Source organism: Osmerus eperlanus, chromosome 25, assembly GCF_963692335.1.
Source record: "Osmerus eperlanus chromosome 25, fOsmEpe2.1, whole genome shotgun sequence".
Taxonomy (NCBI): Eukaryota; Metazoa; Chordata; class Actinopteri; order Osmeriformes; family Osmeridae; genus Osmerus; species Osmerus eperlanus.
The window spans coordinates 2,744,678-2,756,102 of NC_085042.1; the positions used below are offsets into that span (position 1 = coordinate 2,744,678).

At 48.2% G+C, this 11,425-nt stretch overlaps 1 protein-coding gene across 1 annotated transcript; it reads left to right on the forward strand.

Annotated features, from left to right (window-relative positions):
- Window positions 1-2,345: 2,345 nt before the first annotated feature.
- xbp1 (X-box binding protein 1) lies at window positions 2,346-4,405 on the forward strand. Its single transcript, XM_062451356.1, has 5 exons — window positions 2,346-2,698; window positions 3,217-3,313; window positions 3,403-3,519; window positions 3,721-3,890; window positions 4,104-4,405. Exons 1-5 carry the CDS (start codon window positions 2,463-2,465, stop codon window positions 4,282-4,284), a joined length of 801 nt encoding a protein of 266 aa, XP_062307340.1. The 5' UTR covers window positions 2,346-2,462; the 3' UTR covers window positions 4,285-4,405.
- The last annotated feature ends 7,020 nt before the right edge of the window (window positions 4,406-11,425 follow it).

Consider the following 11,425-nt stretch of genomic DNA (forward strand, 5'->3'; position numbering starts at 1 on the left):
GCGCCCAGTCTGACCTTGTGTTGTTCCGTGCATCTGACGATAAAACTTGAAACCTTGATGCTGTAACTAAAGATCGTCACTTCAGGATGGTTAAATGTGATAGCAGGCGGGGATCTCCAACAACTCCCCAACAAGTCAAAAATAACCTGACGCCTCCCGACCCCGTGGTACAGACCCTCTCCCCTCCCCGGCAGCTCTGCTTCAGGGGAGGCCCTTGTCTGGAGTGTTCCACAGCACAGTCACTGAAGAAACGTAAAAGGGGATTTTTTGGTCTGTAAAAGGGCCATAAAGAAACTCCTGTCTCTTGTCTATTTCCCCCATCACAAGGGATTACGAGCCAAACTCCATGAGAGGAATTGAGCCGACTTCCCTCCACAGTGAGAGGGTCGGATTCAACGGGTTCTGTCGTTCCTTCGTCTGCCGACTAGACAAGAGAACCTCCTCCCTCTCTCCTCTGTCTTCCTGCCCCCCGCCTCCCATCTCCCTCCTCTTCTCGTCGCCTCTCCTCTCATGCTCTCCTCCTCTTCCTGCTCTCCTCCTCTTATCTTCTCTCCTCCACCTCCTCTTCGCTTCTCTGCTCTTCCCCCTCCTCCCTTCCCTCCTCCTCCCCCTCCTCTCATCCTGATGTTGTTTCTGGAGCCGTGCAGCAGTGTAAACAGACATGTAATGGACAGTGTTTGGCCTGGGTGTTGAACCCCCCACTGAGGTGACAGAACGGATGGTAACAACCACCCCTGGTAAAAGCTTCAGCTCTGCATGGCGACAATGCTGATTCCTCACTGTTTACAGATAAATATTCTAGTCCTTTGGGAAATGCAAGGCGATATTGCCTGATAGCGACCTTGTTTGGCACTGTGGTAATAACACTTGATGAACAACTGTGAGCAAAATGGAAACATGATGTAGCTGTAGGAAATATGTGTGAACGAACACAGGAACTGAGATAGAATCAATGAAATCAGACACTGAAGTAATTCTATGGAACTGTTGTGTTTCAGGGTGATAGATTAACTGTACCACATATCACACAAATTATATAGAATGTATATATATTATAATGTATACAGTTCTAGTTCTAGAGTATTTACAGTTTGTAAGCTTTGGATGCAAAAGCATCTACTAAATGAGTTCATGTAAAAGGTAAATAAAGTATTAGTTGTAGTTATTGAGTTGTAGAAATAAATAAAATAAATATTCTACTTCTGGTTAAAACTCTGTTTACATGAGTTTGGTTCCTTCCTGAGTTCTAGAGTTTGAGCACTTATTGTTCAAGAGTTTTTACAGAGACTACACACCATTAGTTATTGGATTCTTGAGTGATACACTTTTAGTTCTAGTTTATACACACTGTTCAAACCACCATGAAAGAAGGGGGCAGAGTTGAACAACTTGTTTCAACAGAATGATGAAATTCTAACAGACAAGGAGAAAGAGATTTCAGAGATAGAGTGACTATGAGAAAAGGAGAAAGAGAGGGAGAGAGAGAAAATGAGAGACAGAGTATACATATGCATGGTTGCACAACATTTCTCAACATGATAGTTCTGCTGAATTCCAAAATATCCTCAAACACAGGAAACAGTCTTCAGGAAATACACTTTCAGGCTTTAACGAAGTATTTTCAATGCATTCAAATAGGAGCCTAGCGTTGCTGGAATGCAACAGAAACGGCCAATTTGGCCAAGGTTTAAAAAGCACTGACATACTCTAATCAAAGTCAATTGTGTATCCCAAATTAAGCGGCATGATCAGTTATATCCCTAGATCATTAGCTACGTCAGTGAAGGACGTGTAGTCTCACTGTGAAACGCCTTATACCAACATTTACACATCTTTGTTTTTTATATGTACAGAAATGCATACATTGTTGATACCCCAGTATGAAGATAATAACATTGCACAAAATGGCTTGTTTTGTAAAGGTCTGCTGCTCTCTTGTTGGTTTCTGTAATCGTTGTGATTTGTTTGGCAAAAAGTCCCAAATTTTAGAGTTCAGGCTACAGACACCGTTATGTCCAAATCAGACAAAACCGTTTTATTTTTAACATTCATTAGAATAAAAACGAAACGACACATTATTATAGGGAAAGCCAAAGAGAAAACTATTACTGGTCTCATTATTCGTCCGGGAAACTTCTATGATGTTATTGAAGCGTTGGCTGGACGGACATTACTCAGTCTCGAAACGTAAGAAATAGCTGAGCACTACGTAAACACGGTGAAACTTTGAATGCAAATTACATCAGCTGCGTGGCCAATAAGAGAGCGAGTGGTGATTTCATCACAGACTCTGTAAACCTATCAGATTTCACCACGACAGTAGATATAGATTGCTAGTGCTACACCCATATCACTATTATTAGAGAATTTACAGGGGTGAGAAGATCCGGGAAACCTTAAGTTTCTTTGGGCGTTAGTTATAATACTCCTATATTTATAAACTATACAGCCCATATCCCAACATGGTGGTGGTCACAGCGGCGTCAGGCGGCACACACAAAGTGCTCCTGATATCTGGGAAACAGAGCGGTTCATCCGGCGCAACACAGGGAAGCTTTAGCCGGTCAATCTCGGTCGTTATGCCGTCGTCTGCAAACCAAGCGTCGTCGGATTCCGACTCCACTTCCTCCACGGGGCCTCCGTTGCGCAAAAGACAGCGACTCACACATTTGAGCCCAGAAGAGAAACAGCTTCGCAGGTCAGTAATGTGAAAGTAATATTTGCCGTGCATGTTTGTGACGAAGACTTGTATTTTGTAACAAAAATGGAGGTTTACGCCCTACTATATTGATTTACTGATTGATGGGATAACAATAGGCAAGTCCCGTGATAAGTCAGTGACGCTGGATGCCTTACACACGTTAAATGGAAAGCGGTCGCTTATATTTATTAAATAGGCTACCGGTTCACACCCCGGACTAAAATTAACCCATTGCCATATGCATCCACATGTATCAAGGTCTAGATTAGTATTCGTCCTTCAAAGGCTGCCTGTCAACCTTCGCCTTATCACATAGATTTTGAGTAACAGTTAGCTGGTCCCACCCAGTTCTGCGAATGTGGAGCAGGAGGTGGATATCCTGTTCTGCCTGCGTGGCAGGAATATGGCCGAAGATTACGCAATAGCCTAGCACCACCAACTCAGTCTTGTCATCGGCTTAGTCAGCATCGCGGAAGGAATGTTTTTTAAATTTCGTACCCTCCCCCGCTTTCCAGGAAACTGAAGAACAGAGTGGCTGCCCAGACCGCCAGAGACAGAAAAAAAGCCAAAATGGGAGAATTGGAACAGCAAGTTCTGGACTTGGAGATAGAAGTAAGCCAGTTTCCTCATGAGTGAAACGCTACACTTTCTACTTGCAACTTTTTAAACGTGGCAGCTAACAGTTTTCAACATCTCTGCAGAATGAGAAGCTTCACATCGAGAACGAGCTGTTACGGGAGAAGACGTGCGACCTCATGAGCGAGAATGAGGAGCTGAGACAAAGGCTAGGGCTGGACACCCTGGAGGTCAGAGACAAGGTAAGAGGATTCCTACTAATTCTAATTATGATGAAGATGAGTGGAGGAGGGGGGGGGAGGGGGGTGTACAACCAGACACATGGGCCACAGACATCATGGAGTCTATAGACTTTAAGTAACACTCGCCACTCTCTCTCCCTCCCTCTACCCGTCTTCTCCATCTCCCCCTTTCCGTCTGTCCCTCCCTCTCTCTCCCCTCAGGTCCAGGTCCAGGTGCTGGAGTCCAATGGGATGGATGCAGGTTTGGAGACGGGGTCTTCTGAGTCCGCAGTACTCAGGCTACGTGTGCCTCCGCAGCAGGTGCAGGCCCACCTCTCCTACCTGAAGACGTCCCAATGGATCCAGCTGGTCCTGACGCTGCAGACTCTGAGGTGAGCCCAACTACATTACCCAGCAGCCCTCCCCACGGTGGGGCAAGACCCAACCCCACGCCCTCTGGAACAGACCCAGCTCAGCCTGGGATGAAGCGCTAGTGCTGTCATCACACCACCATAAGATGTGTGTGTGTGTTAGAGCCTCCATAGCTGATTTGTCTGGTTGTAACCCCTGGTCCTTTCTCCACCTTCTCTTTCTCCTCCCCCCAGTCTGATCTCCTGTTGGGCATTCTGGACATCCTTGACCCAGAATACTTCCTCCAGGGTGGTGGGGAGGAGCTCCAGGAGGAGCAGGCACTGCTGCTGGGAGGAGGGGGGGCTCCAATACCGGCCCCCGCACTTGCGCCTCTGGGGCCCGCACCAGTTAAGCTGGAGGCCCTTAATGAACTGATCCACTTTGACCACATCTACACCAAGCCCGTGGAGGGCGTGTGCGAGGAGAGCGTCACCGAGGTCAAGATGGAGGAGGAGGTGCTGGTGGAGGAGGAGGTGGTAGTGGTGGAGGTGGTAGAGGAGGAGGAGGAGGAGGACGGTCGGAGCGTCAAGGAGGAGACGGAGGAGGTGGACATCCCCGAGTCTCAGCCTGACGTCAGCGGGCTCTTCTCCGTCTCCCCCACCCTCTGTGGCGGCTTCGACGAGGCGCCGTGCCTGGCGGACGCCTACAGCGATTCCGGATACGAGCGGTCCCCTTCCCCTTTCAGTGACATGTCCTCCCCCCTCTGCCCCGAGGGGTCATGGGATGACGTGTTTGCCAACGAACTCTTCCCCCAGTTAATCAGTGTGTGACCCCCCCCCCCTCTTCGCTGTCCAGTCCATGAATATTGATTCTCCTGCCATTCAGTGTAGTATTATGTGACTACAGAACATTTGCTTCATATTGATGTATAAGAACCTATTTTACCAGTGAGTTCTCTCTATATATCTCTCAAGATTACTTTGTCCCTAGGAAAATTTCTCTTGGACATAAAGGCTTCATAAATACATAATCACAGTGTAGTAAAGTACCGACTTGAGTGCATTCAAGTTAATGCAACACAGCCCCTATTTCACACTTCTTATATCCTGAGATTAGGAGATTCACTGAGTGGATGCTCGGGCTAAAATTAAGAAAATAATCTCCATTAATACAGCCGGACTGTACCAGGGGGTCATCCTGCATTGACTTGTGGGAGAAAGTTGTTGACATTGTAATTTTGGCATAACTAATTATTCGTGGGGGGGGCAGGGTTTGTAGGATTTCTATAGTTTTGCTAGCAAGGACGAAATGTGGGTGAAAAATCCAGTATTTTGTGTAAATTGTCCATTTTTAAAGGGGAATGGGACTGATCGTTGAAAATACAAATTTTATTTATTTGTGTATACCGCTTCGGAGTTCTCTGTATGTAATCCGCCTCAGCATGTAAAATGGCGTTCTCTACCTTTGGCCTTAGTGTCGCTCTCCTTGTAGCCAGTAATCTCTGCATTAAAAAACTTTTGCATCGCATTTTGTCTGGATCGTCTCTTCTTCACTTCTCTTGAGCCGTAGAAAAGGATCCTTTTATACGTGAACCTTTCAGGATGCGTTCCCGATAGCTACTGCTGCCTGACCCTCATTAGTCAGGTTGTGTTTTTAGGGCTGGGTCATGTGGCATACTCGTAAAACAAAACATCAAAGGCCAGGGTTCTGAACAGCATGGCTTTCCTTGATATATTGTTGAGCTTTGGCTGACACAATTTCCTATCGTGTATTTTGTCCTAATTTGTCACCTGTTTCTGAAGTCAGACTTGCTAAGAACCTACAGGAAGTGGGCTCGTTCCTGTGCTCTTGACTCTTGATGGTAGTGTGGACGTTTCTTAATCTCTGAAGAGAAGTTCTGAACGTGGCAAGTCTCATGACTCCTGGGACCTGGCCACCTGACAGCACAGTTATCTGCTCTGGATAAGATAACAGCGATCGCGTTGGAGCTGCGAGGGCAATGATTACCCTGGACGCACTGGACTAGAGAATTAAAGCCCTTCCCATCAGGTCACTCCAAGGGGTAAAGGTCATCAGGATAAGATTTACGGGAAGACAGGCAGCCAATATTTGCATTTGAATTCCCTCTGTTTGTGTCACTCTCTGACACCCACACACCTGCACACTATCTGGTAAATGGACCGGGTTCTAATGTTGCATAACAGCTCGATGAACGCAGATTCCTGGAAGTAAAGAACACGACAACCGGCGAAACTCGGGTCTTAAATGGGCCAAAGGTATGGATGTCTGTCAGATGCGTGTGTCTGTGTGAGTGATAAAGACAGAAGGAGGGGACAGCCTTTCTATCCCAGGCATTCTAATCTCATCACATTAGGCATTCATGCTTGTGTTGTAGACTGGATCCACCCAACGTGCCCTGTCAGCTCCAGGGGGCTGAAGATGGTACGACCCTCAGGATAGTATGTCCCTCCAAGGGGCTGAGAATGGTATGACCCGCTCTCTATTGATATAGAGCAGCCTTTCTCAACCCTGGTCCTCAAGGTCACCCTTTCCCGGATGCTCTAAATGTTTTCCTCTTCCAACACCTGATTCAAATGAATGATAACGACCCATTCATTTGAATCAAGTGTGTCGGGAAACATCTAGATCATCCAGGGCAGTGGGCCCTGAGGACCAGGGTTGAGAATGGCTCATCTAGACTGAGGCCCTGTCAACACAAGCTGAATGAATCAACACCTACTGCTGTGATGTCATTGACCCTAACTCCTTGTAATTGGTCTGTAATCCATTGTCTTCTTTGCAGACAAGGTATACAGAGTTGAGAATGCTAGCAGCTTTCAGAGCATCTGACAGGTATCGGTGAAGTGGTGTTCGTGGAGGTGATGTTCGGACCGATTGGATTACAAACAGGCTGAGGTGGAAGTAGGTTTATTTCGGTGTTTCGCACTGAACCTTCGGTGTGATGAATCTTCGGTGTGACGCATTCCCATGCAAACTTCTCTAGAAGAGTGCGGTGAGCAGCATCCTGTCTCCTAGCCACTAACCACATTAGAAGTTTAAACCAGCTCACAGCTGCTCAGACGAAAGCGAGAAAGCCCCGAGTCCTCTCGACAGGTCTCAGATCTCCGCCATGCTGGAATAGACACCAAACGCCGAGATCCTTCAGGATTCGACAGCATGTCAACGTGACCAATCAGCTCTCACTGCAGGCTGTCATCACACTCAGCCTGGGTTTGCAGTGCTGTGTCATGTGGTCTACCTGTAAAAACTTAAAAAGCTTCAGTGTTCTGAACGGCGCGTCTTTCGTGGATATGATAAGATCTTTGGCATAGATGAAACAAAACTGCACTCCGTAAGCACATAGCAGTGGTGAGGAACTTACAAGTCTGGGCGTCGCTAATTCATGTTTTCGTCGAGCGTTGTCAGGCAGAACATTGAGTCCTGTCCTCTCCAACCCTGTCAAATATGAGGTCGGACAGCATTAGATGTCAAAGTTCAACCCTTAAATTAGCGTACCACGGTCCAGCTAATATGACGCTGTCATCGCTTGTGGCTTGAATTGGTTAATCCCATGGACGGTCTCATGTTGCCGTGCTCTGCGGTCCTCTGAAGGGGCTGGGGGGGGGGGGGGGGGCTGGGGGGGGGGGGGGGGGCTGGGGAGTCTGGAAGGGTCTATGGGGGTCTAGTGGGGGCCTAAGGGCCAGTTGGCTCTCCAGGAGAGGGCTGACCACCTCTCAGGAGAGTCTCCTCAGACGTCCAACCCTGCGACAGCCACGGTCCACCAGGGCGTTTCCGGGGCGCTGTGAGAGCCGGGCTGAGTGAGGGGGGTGAGGGACACACAGCTGCAGGCTGACCCTTGGGGAACACCGCTCTGATGCTCTCTCTCTTTCTCTCTCGGTTTCACTGGGCTCCGAGTCTGAAAAGGCAGAGCAAGAGACAGGCTGACAGATCTGACTGGAAACCGAGGCATGATTCAGAACGAATGGGGAACCATGAAGTGCAGGCGGTCGACAATCACATGCCCCCACCCCCCCCAAATCCTCGAGGGAAGCTGGCGGTTGAAGTGGCGGTAGCAGGAGGGGGTGGGGGAGGGGGTATGCTTCAGCATCAATGCTTCTTAGTGACCTAAAAGAGACAGAATTCCCTATGGTTGTTAGTCCTAGTCCCAGAGACTAGTGTTCAGGTTTGGGATGGTCCTAGTCCCAGAGACTGGTGTTCAGGTATGGGGTAGTCTTTGTCCCAGAGACTGGTGTTCAGGTTTGGGTTAGTCCTAGTCCTGGAGAATGGTGTTCAGCAGGGTTAGGTTCAGTCTTAGTTCCAGAGACTGTGTCATTGGATGAATAATTCACTGTGGAAAAACACATTCTCAGCAGGCTAGCATCTGTTGCTGCTCTTGTTAACTTCCTGTTTTGGGACATGGAAAACCCATCACCTGGATCACATTCAATCACTAATGGGCAATGCAAGCTCGCAGAGACTTGTTTAATGGAGTGATTAATGGAAAGAGTCTTTTAGCCTTTGAACTGTGTGAAGACACAACTTCTCCATGATCGCCTCACCCCTCGTCACTGTTAAACCTACTTCATTGTTTAAGCTGTCATCCCTTACAATTTCAACAAGGAGCAACCCAAGGATTCTGCGAGAGTAAAACATGTCTTTCCGGAAGACAGTAATTGTTATGCGTCGGCAAGGCATTAGTGTGCGTGAGCCTGTTTGCGCAAGAGAGAGAGAGAGTGCGAGAGAGAGAGAAAGCGGCGGGCGCGTGTGTGTGTGTGAGAGAGAAAGTGTGTCAGCAGACAAACAGAGTGTATGTGTGGAGACCAGGACCCCTGGAGGTCGGTTGGTTTCTTAAGACTGGGTCACAGAGCCTTCTAGAAGCACAGGCGCCCTCTCCCCCACGTCCACGCTGGCTAACCATCTCACCCCCTCAGCTAAAACAAACAGCGGAGCACAAGAAGTCCTTCTCCACAGTCACCCCTGGCAACAGAGATTCCTCACATTCTGGGAACTGTGTCTGTCCTGTGCTGTGAAGCCCAGTCTAAGGAACATTGTCCTTAAAGGGGGGGGGATTGGGATGTGGTGGTGGGGATTGAAGTGTTTGTATCACGTACAAGCAGGCCATTTATGCACCATGTTCACACGTATGCACTTCTGTGGAAGGGTTACAAAGGTTCAGGTGAGGAAAGTGGATACTAACAAGGAAAGTCCTTGTTAGTATCCACTTTCCTCACCGTAGTGTAAAAATCGAGCAGTAAAAGGTATGTGAGTGAAAGGAAGAGGAACTGACCAGTAAAATGAGCTGCTTTCTTGTTTGTTCTGGTTAAACCTGAAATGGCACCACAACAACATTCCTGTTCAGAAGAAGGAGAGCTGCCTTCTTTGTCATGGAACTTGACAGTTGAACTACCTCACTCGACTAGTGTGTGTGTGTGTGTGTGGGGTCAATGACAGCGCTGATCCATTAGGTATAAAGACACCCTGGAGTGCTTGTCATGCAGCATGCTGACTGACGCAGGCAGTGTTGCCTGATGACAACATTCCTCCGCAGACAAAAAAGCAGGAAGGTCATGAATAGAAACCGTCCAGTCGATGACAGGAAGATGAGCACCCTGGGGGGGCTCTATTGAGGTTCTATCTGCTACTATCCCAGCATTAGAAGCAACATTAGAGGCAGCAATCGAGTCAGCATTAGAAGCAACATTAGAGGCAGCAATTGAGTCAGAATTAGAAGCAACATTAGAGGCAGCCATAGAGACAGCAATTGAGTCAGCATTAGAAGCAACATTAGAGACAGCATTAGAAGCAGCATTAAAAACAGCCCTGAGGAGAAAGTCACCAGACCTGGAGAGAGCTGGGAACTAGCGTCATGGCTCACATAGTCCCACATCACCATGGTTTCACTTCCTGTACATGTGGCAGATGAGGTAGCATCAGTCCTGAGTGGTGGAAATATACCAGAGCCCCCCCTCCCCTCTCCCCCTGTCCTTCCTCGTCAAAATACATGAAATATACAGGCACACACACACACACATGCACACATGCACCAGAGGAACATAAACAGCTTAAAAGGAATGTCCATAAATCGAACATGTTTTGATATAAACAGGCTGTAGCTTGAGCACTGACATCAGCACAGGTACAACAGATGGCAGTTTGAATTCTCTCTCCAATCTCCTCCCCATACAACACTGCTATCTGTAGGATTCAGACATGGTCCAGAGCAGGATTCAGGTCTGTACGCAGTGTTTCCTTCAGTGTAGGTGAAGACTATCTTCCCTCCAGGCTACCAAGCCCTGTATGGGGGTCAGGGTCAGAGGGAGTGGCGGTGGTGGGGGGGGGGGGGTGTTGCTCTTTCCCTGTCTGTTTTCAATCCCCCCCCCCCCCCCAATCCCCTGGGGGTTTAGGCTCACAGTCAGGAGTTTGTAGGGATTAGCACAATCAGGTGGTTGTTGCAACTCTAAAGAAACGTTTAGCATACTGAGACGGACTGAAAGGCAGAGAAACAGACCGCCAGACAGACAGGAAGACGGAGAGACAGGCCGACAGGAAGCAGAGAGACATGCAGACCGACAGCAAGGCAGAGAGACAGGCATTTAGGAAGGCAGGCAGCAGGATGCAGCCAATTCACCCCAGCTGGGATCTAGAAAAATAGACGACAACTCATAAACAATCTTCTCAATATGGAAGTAGGCTTTGTGCCTGATTCTTAGAACCCAAAACAAAAACGAGAGAGAAGCTCAGAACTCAATGCCCGTGTGAGTGTGGTGAATCAGTAGATGCGTGTTGTGACTCTTGTCCTAGAAAGGTCCATGACTGTGTTCATCAAAGTATCAAACATCAGAAGGTTAAACCAGCCTGTGAACTTCCATGTCATGTTTCTATTTTCCTATCTGGGGTTAGATAGCCTGTGGGTCATGGTCAGATGTCTGGAAACAGGGCAGGTCACAGCCAACTTGAAGCTAGAGTTGGCACTGCCCGCAAGGTTGACCTAACCTAACTACCATCAACTTGACTCCTGCCTTTCTCTGCCTAGATAAACACGGTCCGGAAGGCCTGGCTGGCTGTTGTTGCCAGCTGGTAAATACTGAAATCCAGCAAGTTAGGTGCTTTGAACCGCGTGATAAGACAACGTCTACCTATGCAGAAGTGCTTGTGCCCAAGGGGAACCTTTATCAGATGGGCAAAGGGCTGAGTGGGACCGCTGTTGGAGCAACACACATGGAGCAGGGACACAAGACAACAGTTTGAAAGTCTGTGCTGTTAGCAAAATGGGGGACAGTTTGAGGTAATTGTAGCGATAATGTAACCGCGACAGTGTATTCGCTATGTAAATTTTTGAAACAAGGCTTTTTCAAACAGCCTTCCTTCGGCCGTTTTCTCCCTCCCTCCCTCCCTCCCTCCCTCCCTCCCTCCCTCCCTCCCTCCCTCCCTCTCACGCGCGCACACACACTTTCACAACCACAAAGAGAGCCTGACGGTAATTGAAGATCAAATATTCCGTGGGTGGCTAGCTGTGCTTCTGCTGAACAAAGAAGCCCAAGGGCTCTGGCGGTAAGAGCTTAACCTGGTCCACACA

What these genes read in the sequence shown, in the direction of transcription:
- xbp1 (XM_062451356.1), top strand. Translation starts at nt 2,463, where the DNA reads ATGGTGGTGGTCACAGCGGCGTCAGGCGGCACACACAAAGTGCTCCTG. An exon ending in GAAGAGAAACAGCTTCGCAG is followed by an intron (nt 2,699 to 3,216) that starts GTCAGTAATGTG and finishes CCCGCTTTCCAG; the next exon opens with GAAACTGAAGAACAGAGTGG. An exon ending in CCCTGGAGGTCAGAGACAAG is followed by an intron (nt 3,520 to 3,720) that starts GTAAGAGGATTC and finishes CTCTCCCCTCAG; the next exon opens with GTCCAGGTCCAGGTGCTGGA.